The 18,743-nt window shown below is 34.1% G+C and overlaps 1 protein-coding gene across 1 annotated transcript; it reads right to left on the bottom strand.

Annotated features, from left to right (window-relative positions):
* Positions 1–2,560: 2,560 nt before the first annotated feature.
* On the bottom strand, positions 2,561–4,406 carry LOC131646117 (7-deoxyloganetic acid glucosyltransferase-like). Its single transcript, XM_058916264.1, has 2 exons — positions 3,806–4,406; positions 2,561–3,612 (listed from the first exon to the last, which is right to left on the bottom strand). Exons 1-2 carry the CDS (start codon positions 4,398–4,400, stop codon positions 2,696–2,698), a joined length of 1,512 nt encoding a protein of 503 aa, XP_058772247.1. The 5' UTR covers positions 4,401–4,406; the 3' UTR covers positions 2,561–2,695.
* Between the last annotated feature and the right edge of the window lie 14,337 nt (positions 4,407–18,743).

Raw genomic sequence — 18,743 nt, 5'->3', positions numbered from 1 at the left:
AAAACATCCACTGAAAGCAAGATAAGGTTTGTTGGGTCATTATTACTCCAATAAATCTATAAATAATAGACCATACATTTTCATCAACATCAACCCACAAACAGCAATGACACAAACCTATCCCCACCTAGCTTTTGTCTACTTCAACAGTGGTTACCCGATGTCGTTCCAATTTCATTCCTTGCACGACACACCATTCGCGGAATTGATAACGTCGCTTAACTCTCTCTTGCAATACCCGGAAAATTGGAAGGTTGTCAAGCTTGAGTACCGCTCACCTTCGCTTAACGACGAGGGAGACGTTCAGTTCACCCCATTTGAAGTCAAGAACGACGAAGATTTAGTTGCTTTGTGGACAACTTTCGACCGATTTTCTTCGAAGGATCCGATCGAGTTGGATGCGAAACTTCAAAGGTCGTGAGCTGACGTTATCAAAATGTTGACTCATCCTCAACTACCCGTGTTTAACAATATGTAAAACTTCAAAGGTCGGAGATACATTTTCGAAATATGTGGCCATTTTTGGAATTTTGCCGCGGGTTTTCAAGAAGATTGAGGGGTCCATAGAGAAATTGTAAAAAAAAGGGTTGGGACTTACAATTCAAGGAGAGGCCCAATAAATTTAGTGAAAAAAAAGGTTTGATTTGTTCGAGAGTATGTACAGGTCAATTTCCTCAAACATGAGTCAGTTCTCCAAGAATACATGCACCTACGTTTCGCCATCATGCCGCATCTCTTGTTTCTATTTGGTTTCAGTTATTTTTACAAACAAGAGAGCTACATACTATTGTGTGGAATATGTGTACTTTTCTTATAGATCAGGATAAGGATGATGGCTACGCCTGGAGGACTGTTACATTGGCCTGTTACATTAGCTTACTTGTATAAAGAGATGAATGATATAGTGAAGACCATGACGAATCACCTAGCATGATATATGAGATTGTTTTAGTAAAATATTCATGTAATTATTCAAAGTTACTTACTGATTAGTAAATGTTTATGTAGGGATGAATCTATCACCATTCTACAAGTATTATAGATGGAGTTCGACCGACAGTACGAAAATAATGAGTCGTGTGCCAACATCTTCATTATGACAAGATGTGGTGGATTTACATCCTATTTTGGATATATATCAAGAGCTCGTACCGCAAGATGTGGTGTTTCAGAACTACGCCTTCAATGAGTCAGCATGCTAAATGACATCTACTTTTTTGTTTTGTTGTATCATATGAGACTTGTGTAGTGTCGGTTACCTCCTTGAGAGGTTCATGCTCATTCGAGTACTAGTAGGATATCAACTTACTTTCTATCGCCTTTGTTTTACCTTTTATTGATTAAATCTAATGAAGCGCGGACTCGGACACAGACACCGCGACACGACATGACACGGATACTCCGACATCGATTATATAAAAAATATAGGACACCGACACCGCTACATATATTATAATATTTAAACTTCATTTATCTATTTATTGTTAAAAGAATTAAAAAAATTCTAATGAAAATTAATATCTTTACTTTTTTATTGATAATTTTGTTTCCATACATGTTCAAAAGGTGTATAAGATATAAAGAAAATTATTTTGTTTAAAAAATTTTGTTTGAATTGTTCTACACATGTTATATGAATGTCACACGAGTGTCAGACACCGATTTAAAGAGTGTCGAAACAATGAAATAGTCTATTTTTTTAAGAGACACTAGTCTGACTTGTTTGACACTTGTCTGACTTTTCCGACACGTGTCGTACGAGTGTCATACAAGTGTCGGACACTAACACGTGTCAGACACCGCGACACGCCTATTCTTAGAGGTGTCCGTGCTTCATATACTCCTTATACTAGCTAAGGAGGAAATAAAGGAAGCAAAGAAGTTAAAAGAGGTAAAAAAACTACAGGTAATTTGATCTCTGCATGCACATGCTTACATGACTTGGCAACCGGGTTACTATCTTATGGAAATACACATGAGGGCACTAATGTCCACACTGTTGTTTAGGATATTTTGATGGAAACCAAGATTGTCTTGCGACTTAAGAATATGTAAACGAAGGTTAGTATAATTCTTAGGCGACCTAATATGATGTATTCTTTTTAGGCTCCTTTTGTTTAGATTAAATTGTATTTTATGTAAAATGGTATCATGTATTTAGCTTGTTACATCATATATTATTTTGAATATTTTTAGTCAAATTATTTTTTATGGTCATATTATGTTACTAATTTAAAGTGTTGTTATAGTAAAAATAGGTTTTGGTACAATCACAAACAATTTTATATTACACCAACGATTTATATGTTCAACTTTAATTCATCCATGGACACACGATAAAGTCACGGTGTGTTTGATTGAGTCTGACGAAAGAATTAACAAGTTTGTGCTTGATTGAGCCTGACAAAGAAGTAACAAGTTTGTATGATATAAGATCTTGTTTATATTTAATTGATTTTTTTATTCACAACTTAACATTGATAATTGATATTTGGCATATAACATATTAATTATCAATTTGTTTATTGAAATCCTTATGTTCCATGTATTTATTGCTGGATTTAACAAAATAAAATTCTAAAATCCAAATGTTTCAAAAGTAAGCTTTCAAGAAACATTACAAACTCCATATCATGGCCCAAAAGTCAATCTGAACCACAACTTCCCAAAATTACATAAGATAGTAAACATTATTTTATGGGCTATACGAGCTACTAGACCATATAAACTGAATCAAATTGTGAAAGTTGTTGCAGGAGGATCCACCAGAACTCACACTCTTGCATGCCAAATCAGCCATTTTCTTAGATGAACTAAGAAACTCATCTTTCCTATTCACCATAACTTCATTCACCATACTCTCCACCACATTCCTATCACAAACATCCTTCATATCCAAACCAAGTTCCCAAACCTCACTCACAAACCTACTGTTAACCTGTTGATCAGCAAAGTAAGGCCAACAAATCATAGGCACACCACAAACCACACTCTCCAAAGTTGAATTCCATCCACTATGTGTCAAAAAAGCACCAATTGCCTTATGAGCCAACACCTCATCTTGTGGAACCCACTCCACAATCAACCCTTTTTCCTTACTAGTCCCTTCCTTAACCATTTTCAACAGTCCTTTTTCTTGTACCATGTTTGGCCTAATCACCCATAAAAACTGTGTTTTGCTGTTCAATAAACCATGCCAAATCTCAATGACTTCTTCTCTCTTCAATGGTGTAAAGCTACCAAAGCTAACATATATAACTGATTTCAACGGCTGAGAATCGAGCCACGTCAGGCAGGTTCTATCAACTTTGAAGAAGTTGCTCTTAAAGGATGATGGTTTGTTGATAGTATTGAGGAGGTGGTGAAGAGGGCCAAGAGTGTAGAGGTTGGGGAAGTGAAGACGAATTTGGTTAAGGATTGGAAACTCTAGATCCTCAAACGTGTTGAGTATAAGCGCGTTTGCTTTAAGTGATTGTTGACTTCGAACAACAACAAAGTCTAAAGTCAGATTACCTTTTTTGTTTTCTCGACAGAAACTTGGAAGATCTCTGCACCGAAGCAAGTTTTCCATGCCTGGCATATTCCTTATGATACGATCCATGTCTTCTTCTCCTAAAATTTCATTAACCAATCAGTCAGTTACCTCTAAAAAAAAGTGTGACACGACACCGACACTGGCACCGTGTCTATATATGTATCAGTGTTGTGTCTGGGTCTGTGTCTGTATTTTTTTTATATATGATTACATTTGAAATAAAGATCAATAACAAAGAAATAAAGGACGTATAACTAGAAAGATATATACCTCTAATAGGAAGTTCATTACACTCCAAGAGGTTGGGAACACATAACAAAGACCAGAAGCAACAAGCACTGATAGTACGAAAATGAATCAATTGTATCCCAAATTCAGCAGCCAGATCAGTAGCAAGTTCACCGAAGATTCCATCTAAAATAATACAAGTTATTTTCTCAGAAACAATAATATCTCTTAGAAAAGGTTTACCATACAAACTCAAGGATGCAATTACATCTCCTATCCTATCTCCAAATCCAGGATGTTCCTCCTCGTTATGAAAATCAGATATAGTCTTGAATTGAAGCATAGGGTAACATTCTGAAAGAGCTTGAATACCATCGTTGAAACGGATGAGACGGTTGTAGATGTACTTGGTGTTGAGGAAAGTTATGCGGAGGTTTTGAATGGCAAGAAGTTCGGCTAGCTTTAGCATGGAGTTTACATGGCCTTGAGCTGGACAAGGGAAGATTAGCACATGTGGAGAGGATTTTTCTTTAGGTTGGGTTTCCATTGATTTTTCTGATGTACTAATGTGGGCTTTGTGATAATTTTTGAGAGGTGGATGATGACTTGACACAAGGACTCTTCGTATGACAGACATGACATATGTTGGTGTCTTTATTGAAGAGAAACTCGTACAATATAGTTGCTTTAATTTTTTTTTTTTTTTTGAAGAAATGCTTTAATTTGGTGGAACTAAGGTAATTGTATATTTGATGTGAAAACTAACTTGATCTCAATCCATTGTGACTTGGTTGAAAATATGATTAAAAAGTCTTGCATTGTCTTGTATTGTAAAAGAAGTGAGAAATCAAGAATATAAGATGGATTTTATATTTTCATTATAAAATATATGGGTTAAAAATATTTAAAATCTGTATTTAACTTTTCTTCTTTCTTTTATAATGTTGTGTTAGAGGTACGAGATATAGTTAAATATTTACTTATGAGTGTAATATATGTGTTTTAATTATTTTTACATTATATTTTTGTCTTATTGTCATTTGACATTATTAGATGTAATAGCCTATTGTTAGTAATAGTGTGACTGGCACGTGTGCCTTTGAGTCACTTGTTCTAACCTACTATAGTAGATTACAGGTTGTAATATATAAACAATCATTCTCTCTATTGTGTAACTAACTTTTGAGAAATAACAAAAAGTTGTTAGAGCAATGAAAACTCTCTCTCTATTTTCTATCATGGTATCAGTAGACGTTTGATCCACGGTCATGGTGTCTTCTGCTTCGTCTTCCGCTTCTCATTCTAGCGCCGATCAAGGTTTTACGCCTTCGGCGTCACCAGTGGTGTCTCCGTCCGATGATCACCGTCGTCTCAATTTCTCTCTCAAGATCTCGCAAAAGCTTGACGAGAAGAACTTCCACTTGTTCTACAAAGTTGTAACATTTCTTTTGCAAATAAAGATCATTCTCTGTTTTGTACTGCCTGCTGTATGGGAAAAGCTCACAGACTTCATGCACCCACCTCACAAACCACTTACACTGCACCTCTTCAGCTTATTTACAGTGATTTATGGGGACCCTCACCAGGCCCTTCTACACTTGGCAACAAATATTATATGTCATTTGTTGATGCCTTTTCCAAGTTTACTTGGATCTATTTGCTCAAATCCAAGGCCGAAGCCTTTGCTATTTTTAAACAGTTCCAAAACTTGGTTGAATTGCAACTTGGCTTCCCCATCAAGGTTGTTCAATCAGACTGGGGTGGTGAGTTCAGACCTTTTACAAAGTTTCTCACTGACTTAGGCATTGTTCACAGAGTGATCTGCCCTCACACACATCATCAAAATGGTGTTGTTGAACGCAAGCACAGGCACATAGTTGATCTAGGACTGACTTTGCTCAGTCAAGCATCTCTTCCTATTGCTTACTAGGACTATGCTTTTGCCAATGCTGTGTACTTTATAAACAGGTTACCCTCAGCTTCTATTCAATTTCAGGTGCCTTATACCTTATTATTTCATATGTCCCCTGACTATCAATTTTTGAAGGTGTTTGGTTGCTCATGTTTCCCTCTTTTGAGACCTTATACCACTCATAAGCTTGATTTCAGATCCAATGAATGCCTATTTCTGGGTTACTCCACTTCACACAAGGGGTATAGGTGTTTATCTCCCACTGGGAGGATGTACATCTCCAAGGATGTCATTTTTAATGAGTCTAAATTTCCCTTTCTTGAACTCTTTTCTACTCCTTCTGTTCCTACATCCAAACCCAAATTTGTTTCTCTTTCTCCTCTTCCTTTTAGCTTTTCCTCACCCTCTGTCCCTTCTCCTTCCATCTCTAATTCTCTACCTTCAAACACTTCTGGTCAGGCTTCTAGTAATAGTTCCCATGTGGCTGCTCCTAGTGTTCCTACTGCTTCTGCAAGCAGTTCCTCTACTCAATCTAGTTTTGACTCCAGTGCTCCTAGCATTCCTCCAAAAGCTGTCCCTGTTGCTGTCAAGCCACAGAATCAGCACCCTATGCATACCGGGGCTAAATCTGGGTTTGCTCAACCAAGATTGGAGCCTAGAGTGTTCCTTACTCACACTGAACCTAAAAATATTAAACAAGCCCTCTCTACTCCTCATTGGCACTCAGCTATGAAAGCTGAATTTGATGCTCTTTTGGCTAATGGAACTTGGTCCTTAGTGTCTCTTCCTCCCAACAAACAGGCTATAGGATGTAAGTGGGTTTTCAGGGTCAAAGAAAACCCTGATGGAACTGTCAACAAATTCAAAGCCAGGCTGGTGGCTAAAGGTTTCCATTAGAGGCATGGCTTTGACTTCACTGAGACTTTTTCCCCTATTGTGAAGCCTATTACAGTCAGACTTATCCTCACTGTGGCAATCACTCACAAGTGGCCTCTCAAGCAGCTTGATGTGAACAATGCTTTTCTCAATGGAGTGCTCCATGAGGAGGTCTATATGCAACAGCCTCAAGGCTTTGTCAGTTCTGAGGCTACTCAAGTTTGCAGACTGCACAAAGCTATCTATGGGCTCAAGCAAGCACCTAGACAATGGTTTGAGAGACTGCAAGCTGCTTTGATCAAACTTCAGTTTCAGCCTAGTAAATGTGATCTTTCATTATTTACTTACCTGGCTAAAGGGCATACTGTGTATCTGTTGGTGTATGTTGATAATATTATCATCACAGGCAGCTATGAATCCTTGATTCAGTCCTTTGTGTCTCAGCTAAATGCTGAGTTTTCTCTCAAATTTCTGGGTGACCTTGATTACTTTCTTGGCATTGAAGTCAAGAGAGCAGCCAATGGTGCTTTGCTTCTCACTCAGTCCAAATATGACAGGGATTTACTGCAGAGAACAAATATGCTTGAGGCCTCTGCAGTGTCCACTCCTATGCAGTCTACTTGTAAATTGCTCAAGACTGGTTCTCCTGCTTTATCTGATCCTTTCTTCTATAGATTAGTTGTTGGTGCTCTCCAATATGCCACCATTACAAGACCTGAATTAGCCTTTGCTGTTAACAAGGTGTGCCAATTCATGGCACATCCTTTAGAAATCATTGGGTGGCTGTGAAAAGGATTCTATGATACCTAAAAGGTACTCTGGGTCATGGTTTACTTCTTTCCCTTCTTTCTCCTTCCTCTCCTCCCTCCTTGAGAGTATTTTGTGATGCTGACTAGGCATCTGATCCTGAGGACAGGAGAAGCACATCTGGTGTTGCTGTGTTCTTTGGTAACAATCTTATTACATGGTGGTCCAAGAAACAGTAGGTTGTAGCGCGTTCTAGCACTGAATCAGAATACAGGTCATTAGTTTTGGCTACAGCAGACTTACTATGGATCCAAACTCTTCTCAAGGAATTACATATTGGTACTCAGCCCCCTGTTGTACTGTGTGACAACTTGTCTGCAGTTATGTTAGCTCACAACCCCATTATGCACTCCAAGACTAAGCATATGGAGATTGATTTATTTTTTGTCAGGGAAAAGGTTATTGCAAAGCAGCTTACTGTGTTGCACATTCCTGGGACTGATCAAATTGCAGATGTCCTTACAAAACCATTGGCATCTTCAAAGTTTCTGGACCTGAGGCACAAACTCAGAGTGTTTCGCCCTCCCTGAGTTTGTTGGGGGGGTATTAGATGTAATAGCCTACTGTTAGTAATAGTGTGACTGGCACGTGTGCCTTTGAGTCACTTGTTCTAACCTGTTATAGCAGGTTACAGGTTGTAATATATAAACAACCATTCTCTCTATTGTGTAACTAACTTTTGAGAAATAACAAAAAGTTGTTAGAGCAATGAAAACTCTCTCTATTTTCTATCAGACATCAACCGTGATTCTTCTTCTATTTTAGATTTTTTTATTTATATTTTTTATGTTGTTATTGTTGGAATTTTAAGAGAGATTTTTCAAAATTTTGATCCTCTTAGTGAATCAATCCCGATAAACAAATTTAATCCGATGAACGGATCTTGATTAAATCAGTAATCACAAACCAAATACCAATAAGGGTTCAAGAATTACCTCTTGAAGTGTGCTTTATCTTTTGATCACGAACGGCGGAAGATACCGGCGTCTCTACGTAGTCCACGCGAGTGCAAAGTGTAAAGAGCTTCTCAATTTATAGAGAGCTTCGAAAACCCTAATGCTCTTATTTTAGGCTTTTCCAAACACTAGTACAAAAAGATTAATATAATTTTAAAATTTACACCCAATATACTAAAAAAATGTGTAAATGAAAAACGTAATGGCAATTTTATAAATAAAGTGTCATTTTAAACATTAACAGGTGACAATATACACCCTATTTTCTAAAAACGGGTTTAAATTAAAAATATTACTATAATCAAATCTCAATTACTCTCTTTAAATTAAAAAAACGGGTGTAAATTTATATAAACTAAAAAAATTTATTTAATTTTATAACTCAAAATATGTAATGACATATTAATAAATAATTTAAACATTACAAACAAATTAATGAGCTTAAATTTCTTAAGTGAATAAAATAATTTAAATATTATTAACAAATTAATAAATATTAACTTATTAGACTGAATAAAATAATCTAATTTTGTAGGATTGAATGAAAACTGAACGTTTAATCTAATTTCATAGCAGTGAAATGTAATGAAGCTTTTCTAAACCCAGTTTTCAACAAAACTCTTCTAAACCCAGTTTTCAACAAATTTCCCGATGAAAACATAAATTTTATATTACATCAGGTTTATTCTTCTCAAATCTTCCATTCTCCTTCTCAAACACTGAAACACTAACCTTCTCTGAAACGAAGTCTTCCCAAATATCCCCTTAACGAAATCCCAAATCTTCCCTTGAAAGGAAAACCCTGAAACAAAAACTTCCCTTGAATTCTCAACGGCATGGAAAAGAAGGAGAAGTCGAAAGCCAATGCAACAGAGTATGAACAAGTCAACGAAACAAGCGAAAATCTCGAGGGTGCTTCCCTGCCATCACTCATGTTCAGCACCGATGATGACGATGAAGAATCCAAATTATCCAATCAAGATCTGAGTCTCCGAGTCGTGGAAAAGGCCCTACGAAACTGAGAGGCAAACGTTTTGAACGGTATCGATTCTTCTCTGGTTTTGCCATCGCACCAATCTGAATTCAAGGTGATTTTTCGAAGTACCTTTCACTTTCATTTTTTCTAATGTCGTGTTTAGCTACTTTTCCGTGTTAAAAGGTTTTCAATGCTTATAAATGGAATCCTCAAAGATTTTTTTATGTTTGGTTTTGCATAATTGCTTTACTCTATAATTTTCTTAGAAAGTCACTTTTCAAACAGTGCTGAAAATGCCCTTCAATGTCTAGGTCGATTTTGTGAAGAAATTACAACTTATGTTTATTTTCATTCCATATTTTAGACAAACTCTTATAACATGTAATAGATTTTCATTATGTTATGTTCAACTTCTTGATCAAGAACCTTGCAAATTTTATTGGCATAATCACTTTACTGCCTAACTAATGTACATGGCAATTTTGAGACAACTGCCCAACTCGGTCAATTATTTCAATTTTTTGGACCTATGTTCTATCGGAAAACTACTTATTTTATTTTTATTCCATATTTTAGACAAATTCTTATATCATGTAATAGATTGTCATTATATCATGTTCAACTTCCTGATGAAGAACCTTGCACATTGTAACTAATATGAAATTGTGTTCATGACAATTTTCAGACAACTGCCAAAGTCAGTGAATTTTATAACTTTTTGTTATGTGTAGGGTGACCAAATCCTAGTTACCTGAAACCAAAACCGCAAACTGGAATGCATCAACATCTGTCTGAAAGTTAATATACAGGATGTAATTCTCTATTAAAAAAGTTTACATATTCTGGAATATAACGAAGTTTTCAAAATGATATGCAGTACTCACCTAATTATACACATAGGATGGAACCCAGACAACAGCTTCAAAACATGAGATACACTGTACTACGTAAAAGGAATTTACTGATGTAAGCCACTGAATTATTCTGCATCTTTGCAACAAATTATTTTACAACTTTTATACAGTCATCAGAAGACTTTCTGAGAATTTATGTAGTTTCATATTCCAATACCAAAGTATCATAAAAAATGGGCATATGTATAGGCTGCATAAAATTTCTTTTCGCAAATGTTTTTACAGCTAAAGTGCGGAAAATAATTGGTCTCGCTTTAGAATGGGCATAAGTATCACTTTACCATCCATATCTATAGGTATGACATTAAATATTCAGAAGATATCGCCATCGGCCTCGGTACTAGTGATACCGTATGTTACATAGAGCTAGCTTAATTGCACTATTGTGACTCTGGTTTTTCAGTTTATGTTTGTATTAGGTTAGATTGAATGAACTTAAAATGGTGAATTTTTTTGAATTCTTGTTTCTTGTGTATGTTTGCCAAAGAATTCCATTTCTCATGCCTTCTTCATACCTCATGCTTTACTGTGGCTTCTGGGAGTTGAAATACATCGTGGGCATTAGTCGAACAAGGACGATTGGTGAGTGTTTTACTGTCGTGTGCAAGTTCACAATGATTTACTACTTCAGTAGAATTGGCAGATTTCATTTTATGTGTTTGGCCACACTCACAGGCTTTTGACAGTATTGAACATGACCTCACTCCCCTACTTTTCAAGTTTGCTCCTATGTTATTACAATCTGAAATCAGTCTCACTTGTGCATGCAACATTTTTATCTTGTTCCAGTATGAATTAATAGTTCCAGTATGAATTAATAGTTCCAGTATGAATTAATAGCTTGGAGATATTAAAGACAGAAGAATTTAATTATACCATACTTTGAACAACTGTGTTACAATTTTATCCTTTTAAAATATTTAAGTTTTTAATTAAAATAATAAGTTAAATCTCAGTGACTTAAAAAATATTTAAAATTCCTTTTCTTTGGAAAAATGAGATAGCTTGGAAGTCCAAATGTCATTTTCATGAATTATTTTAACTTTAATATCAAATGTCATGAAATTTTGGTGTCAAAGGTTTTACTGTAAGCCTCGATGATGCAAACACTACGATGAAATTGTATCCACGGGAGAATGTAGCTAAAGAAAACGCAAAGAATGGTATGTTTCTGATGAATAGCTCTTATAATAACTTTTCCACAATTAACTATTAAGAGTACTCACGTTTCCTTTGTAAATATTATTGACACCAATTATTGTTGTAGTTATTTTACAGTTTATTTTCTGTTATAACAAGTTAGTTTTAGGATCAGTTGTAATTAGTTGTAACCACTTGTTTTAGATTGAGCTAAGTTAAATTCGTTAAGTATGAATTATTTTTCATTTTCATTTCTCTTCATTTTTTATGAGAATTTCATTCAACAAAAATAACAAAAGAATTGGCTATTTTGCAGAGGAAGAAAGGCATAGTCATTTAAATATGCCTTTGATCTTTACTGTTGAAGTATTAGAAAAGGAATACAAAATACCAATTTGTTTTTTACCTTGTTGTTTAGTTTTAATCTCTGTAAAATATGTTAATATTGAAATTGATATGTAATATTATTTTGTCTTTATTTTGAAGGACAAAAATCATATCTTTTACATATTACAGGGACTAATTCCAATAGAATAAATTTTAGTGACTAAAACAAAACATTAAAGAACAATAGTAATAATTTGTATATTTTCAAGGACTATAAACAAAATAATATTTGTCATGTCACTGTTGTTTGTTTTTATCATTGTGGGCAATACTGTTGTTCTCATGTTTTTAAGGGAAGTTTGACAACATGTTTTGATTACAAATTCGTAAGAGCAAACGATGTCAAGAGACAAACCTGCAACTTAACATTTTATGGCAGTGATTGATCTAGTTTGCTAATTGAGGTTAAGAGCAGTCCAATCACAAGTGTTGCAAAGCCTTCAACTCATGTTTTACTTGGAGAACATTTTATATCTACACTTGTTTGTTAACCACTTAATATTTTAATTTGAAGTATTTTTAACTTGATTGAAGTTGTCAAGGAAGTAGTAGTTGTTGATAAAAAAGATGAGGAGTAGAGACTGAACGTTGATGAGATTCGATCTCTTTCCTTTTTAGACTCATTTTCTTTGATGAAAACTAAGGATATTATGGAGAAGTCGGATGACCAAGTGACGCTATTGGCTTATTTAGGTACCGTTTTGTACTCATTGTATCGTACAGATTATTTGTTCATATTATATTTTAATCCAAGTTTTCCTCTTGTGCAGGAAAAATGACGTCCGCCAATATTAAAGAGCAGTGAAAATTGATGGCTGAATCCAGGGTGAGACGCGCTGCTACTCAAATTACATTCAAATCGGATCCCTCCGGCCTCCAAACCCGAGTTCTCCATAAGAAGAAAATCGAAGCCGGCAAAGAAACTCCAGTGATCCCGACGAATGTGTCTGATCTTCCTACTTCTTCTGTGCTTGTGCCTCTTCCTGCCAAGAAACAAAAACTCGCCCTGACTGAGCCCACCAGTAGTATTGATCATGCTGTTTCAGCTGTGCTGCAAGAGACCGGGAAGGGTAGCCTAGCTGATCCACATTTCAAATTCTGGGAGAATAGTTTGATCCTATGTTATTACAATCTGAAATCAGTCTCAGCTTGTGCATGCAACATTTTATCTTGTTCCAGTATGAATTAATAGTTCCTATATTGGTAGCTTGGAGAATAGCTGGTGATAGACAGAAGAACTTTGGCAAGGAGTGTTGTTTCATCATAGTAATCCCCTTGGAAATCGATTAACGGGTTCAATACCAAAAGAGATTGCAAATATACCAACCCTGATTCAGTTGTGAGTTTCTCATTATCCCACTTGGCTAAAAAATTGAGGAACCTATAATGCGCGTCCCCACTTTGGCAATTCACTTAGACAGGTTTGTGTTGATGTTGGTAAGGTGTGAATTATTGTCTCTTTGTTTTGCTTCATATGCGATCAATTTATTTTGGCGTTTTCCCTTTGGTTGATTCTATGCAGAGGGGTTAATGATGGATTCAAAGTAAACACGCAGACCCATCTTCTTCCCATCTTTGCAACATCGCTAAGACCATCTCCAATGGTAGTTTCTTTTATTGAGTTCTCCACATGTACCATTAATTTAATAATTAAATATTCAAAAAAATTGCCATGTCATAATAGAGTTGCATTGCAATGCAACAACTAAAAGATTGTAGTATCCAATCAAATCAAGTTATGAGGTAAAGTTGTGGGACCCATATCAGATTTTTATTAAAGTTGAAATTAAATAAATTCTTTTAATATGATGTGGCTTAGTGGGTCCCATAAAAAACTCAAATGTAAGTTGCACCATTGGAGATGCTCTAAAGGTACTCATGCATTTCTAGTTGATTCTGCGGCCTCCCGACTCCCCTTTAAAGATCTTCCATTGGTTGATAGCATGAGGCTAGACAGCTCAGTTATTGGCTAAACATGTGTTTCATTGCATTGCATGAGATTATATCTACATGACAAACGTGATTTGTTTTTCTATTAGCATGCAATGTTGTTAGGTAGTACTTATCATCATTGTTGTGTATTGAATCTTTGATTCAATCCTTTTGTGTGGGTGTTTCTTGATTATATCTTCTTTTTTTTTCTTTTTGAGCAGTGGAACTAAGACAATTTGTGGAATTGGTGGAGTTGTCATTGGAACACAACAAGCTTGTTCGGCCTCTTATTGACTTCAGGCTTTTGAATTAGATGGTTTTTATGAATTTGTTTGGACTTCATGTAAAATATATAATTTTGTTAGTTGTTTTTTTACTTCAGTTATCTAATCAGTTTTGTTAGTTGTTGTCAACTAGTGAATATATTTTTGGGTTGTATGTTGATATAGTATTTAAAATATTATTTTTAGTTCAAGAAATATGAAGAATGTGATAACTAAAATAGAGTGTAAATGGAATTAAATATAATATAATTTGTTCATTCATAATGGGTGTAAATTATATTTAAAAAGGGTGTAACTAAGAACATATTTACACTCAATTTTTATTAAAAAGGGTGTAATTAAGAACGTATTTACACCCGATTTTTATTAAAATAGGGTGTAATTAAGAATGTATTTACACCCAATTTTTATTAAAATAGGGTGCAATTAAGAACGTATTTACACCCGATTTTTATTAAAATAGGGTGTAATTAGGATGTATTTACACCCAATTTTTATGAAAATAGGGTGTAACATAGAACGTATTTACACTTGATTTTTACTTAAAAAGGTGTAACATAAAATATATTTACACCCGTTTTTTATATAAAAAGGGTGTAATATAACATGTATTTACACCCGTTTTTAAACGGGTGTAAATTCGTTAGACATTTCTCACCCGGTGAATATACACCCGTTTTTTATTATAAAAAATGAGTGTAAATTTAATAAAAAAAACAGGTGTAAAATAACCTTTTTGTACTAGTGAAAATAAACTCAATCCAATTTAATTAAACTATTTAATTAACTCAATATAATTTATATTTAATCAAACTCTTTTAATTAAATAAAATAAATTTAAATTAAATCATATTTAATTTAACTAAATGTCAATCCTCATTTATTTAATTAAACCATATTTAATCAAATAAATTATATATGTGCTAGTGTATTAAACAATTTAAATATCATTAACACATATTTAAATTAAATCATATTTAATTATTCATTCCATTATAAGTACTCTATGCGTGTGATCATGTAGGTTCTCGTAACGTTGGCAATAATATTAAATCATCTATTTAATATTATAAACAGTGAGCGATATCTAGCAACACATCACTAATACCCAAGTGACGAGAATGTCGTGTGATCTGACATAATCTTTCTGTGATAATGGTCATGTATATAATTACCATTTTGCCCTTATATCTATATTGAACACAACGCATAGAATGTGTCACCCTTGTATAGTCCAATATTTTATTTCTTGATCCCCGAGTATACTTTATAACAACAAATAAGCCCAATATTTGATATCGACTTATTTGAGCACGGCCATATATTTTACCGTCATACTCTATCAAGGGGACCATAGATATTACTCCCGTATATGTAGGGGGCAAATCCCATCTAGGTCACTCATGTGCCTCAACATGATTTGTAAAGTACCCATCAACCATCTTTATGATCATCCTGTTACGGACAATGTTTGATTGATAATAAAGTACTTGACTCCACATCTAGGGTCCATAGTGATTTGAGGTCAAAGGGTGGTATGCACCACTATCACCATGAGAATAACTTATGACACTTACATAACAAACTATGTAGTATTATATTCTCATGGTTTGTCAATCCAGTATAAATATTACTCCTAATATTTATACCTATGTGAAGACTTGATATCTCATATCCATGACCCGTGAGATACGATCATCAGTTTACTCACATAATAGTCTCTATGCATTACTGTTGTCCTATTTGACAGTAAAGCTTGACTACAAATACTTTAAGAATAACTTCCTTATGTTTAATGAGGTCTCACAATTAAGTCACACTTAATAGGTCATTAATAGACGAATTATTCTAAGAAATTTATTATGTCATATACAAATAACATAATAAATATAATGCCTAATATATATATATATATATATATATATATATATATATATATATATATATATATATATATATATATATATATATATATATATATATATATATATATATATATTAACAAACAATAGATGTCAAGGCCATCATACAAAAGCATATTAAGCCAATAATGATTGGCTATTAGGGCTTAGTCCAACAATTATTGTGTTTGTTTATTTTCTTTATGTTTGTTTTTCCCAACAAGTAATTTCATGAGCTTCGATTTTAGTAGGGTTTATACTATAAGTGGACCTATTGAACATGTCACAGAGAATACCGGTACCCAATATATACTTAGTCGTGATTGATTGTCAATGTAAAATTTATTTTACGTGCATCATTATTTTTCACTTAAAAAATATATAATAATAAATAATATGAAAGTAAATAAGACTTTCTTATTAAACCAAATAATAAGTTGTGTTTGTTTAGAGAATTAGAATTATTATTCCGAATAACATTAATATCAATAATTTTATTTATGACTATATATTTGGTATTTTATTGAATATTTTTAAATACTTTTAAAATATATTTATTTTAAATTTTTTAATAAAATATAAAATAGGTAAAATTATTTAGAATAAGATGTTATGGGTGTTATGTCTTATATAGGAAAAAAATAATAAATTATGAATATTAGAAAATATAAGTATTCATACAGAATTTTTTTTAAAAATAAATTTTAAAAGATAATACAAATATGAAACAACTTTTTCTCTGTTTGCAATTAGATCTGGTTTAAAATTTATTTAAATTTATATTTGTATTATTTTGTTGTGAGTGATGATTATATTTAAAATTTGAATGTAAAGAATAAACATGTGAATTATGATATTTTAAAATTTTAAAATTTTGTAGGTGTTGTGATATTTTTTTAGAGACGGAGTCATCCAATTTAGTCATGCAGTTCGACCAGTGACCCATTGGTTCAACTAATGAACTAGTGCCCTCACCGGTTTGATGACCGGTCCGATTTTTAAAACACTGCATAAAAGATAAACACGTGTAGGTGTAATAAAAAACAATTTATTTAAAATCGAACCGGAGAGTTCAACCGGGAATCAAACCTAATTCCAATCTATTTGCCATAGATAACCAGCCTGCATTAAACCCGGAAAAATCACTAGAAAACTGGATAAAACCGGAAAACCGGTCATGACGAGCGAAATCCAGCTCTCTGCATAATAAGTTTTTTAATAAAAAATTGATACTGTAAAAAATTATATACAATGTCAATTATGACACACCACCTTTAATGTATATAGGCTATTCAGTATATATAGGCTATTTTGCTACTCATGTTTTTTTTTTAAAAAGGATGATATATTCATAAAAAAAAAAAGATACAAAAAGAAGCAACGAGAAGGCCCCTTAGTTACAAAGCCTAATTCTACGGGTTTCCTTCTTTGTCCAACAAAAATTGCCTACGTAAGTTATCATGTAAGCGAGAACCAAGTGAAATGCTTGTAATGCAAACCAAGGTTAGCCATAAAATCGGCATAAAAATTGGCTTCGCGATAGATGTGCGTTAGCATGAAATCCATAGCTTTCTCTATAGACAACATGGCTGCCCAAAGCTCATCAAAAACTGAACTCCCTTCAGCAAGGTAATCACAAAAGCTTCCCATTTGATCTGCTTTGTCGTTTCAAAAAATGCCACCACAGGAGCTTATCATGGGAGAACCCTTGGCCATACCATCAATGTTACATTTAATCCAACCAAGAGGGGGAGGACACCACAGGACGTCTATTGTTCTCGAAGGAAAACGGGGATGAGTACCTATGTCAAACGATTTTAAAACAGAGAAGCTATTCAAATATGAGGAGCACATGGGAGGGAAAGCAAAACCACGAATCTTTAAGCTCTCATCCGTTGGAATCTTGCCATGAATATGTCTCTAAACAATCACAGAATGCGAAGGAGGAATGTTATTGTGCCATGGGAAAGCACTCCAAGAAGCAGTAGGGTGAGGCTTCAAAATTAAATCATATGCCCTTTTAATTGAAAGCATAATGTCATCCGCTGCAGACCACTCCAGGGTGTCATCAGAAGAACCCGTAGGCTACATCTTGGAAAGGAGGGGAGTTAGATTGGGAATAACAGTCAGCACAATTGTTGGAATCATTCAACAACCATTCACCAACCAATCCCCTACCATTACCTTTAAGGTTTTGTGGAAAACTTAGGGAATTTTGAAAGTATCGACCATCGAGACCCCAAGCCAATTATCCAACTAGAAATTCACTTTGGTTCCATTTCCAATCAAACAATGGCAGTTATCTTTGACCATAAATTTTTTTCCCTTGATGCTGCTCCATAAGGATGATTTGATAGAGTAATTGATAAAGCCAGTTTTATGCTTAACAATGGAAGCCAGAATACTAGCCTAACTCATACTTTCCTGCAGAAAGTTCCAACACAAAAGCATATTTGAGGCTTCATTGAAAACCTGGACCGACCTTAAGCCAAGGCCCCCTTCATTGTAACCTGTGCACAAGTCTTCCAGGTGACCGTAACTATCTTCTTTTTATCCATACTTCCACTTCATATGAAATTCCTCATCCATTTCTCAATCAACTTGATAATACTAGCGGACTGTCATACCCCAAAATTTGCCCTCATATACTTACGAACGCCATTTTATTTTGAATAAATGAATTGGCACAATTGGTAAGAATTTGAGCGTGAAAGCTTCATTAGCGCGAGGTCCTGAGTTCAAATCCCACTTCTAACATTTTCCTTTTACTTTCTTTTTAATTTTAGTTCTAACTTTATTTCCATTTATTCAAAAATCACAAAAATTGCATTTTTTATCATTTTAATTTTAATTTTCGTACTAATTAAATAGCCATTTTTTAAAATAGTCAATTTT

This window comes from Vicia villosa, linkage group LG2, assembly GCF_029867415.1.
Source record: "Vicia villosa cultivar HV-30 ecotype Madison, WI linkage group LG2, Vvil1.0, whole genome shotgun sequence".
Classification (NCBI taxonomy): Eukaryota; Viridiplantae; Streptophyta; class Magnoliopsida; order Fabales; family Fabaceae; genus Vicia; species Vicia villosa.
Note: the sequence above shows the minus strand (reverse complement) of the source record. Positions and strands in the feature narration are given on the sequence as shown.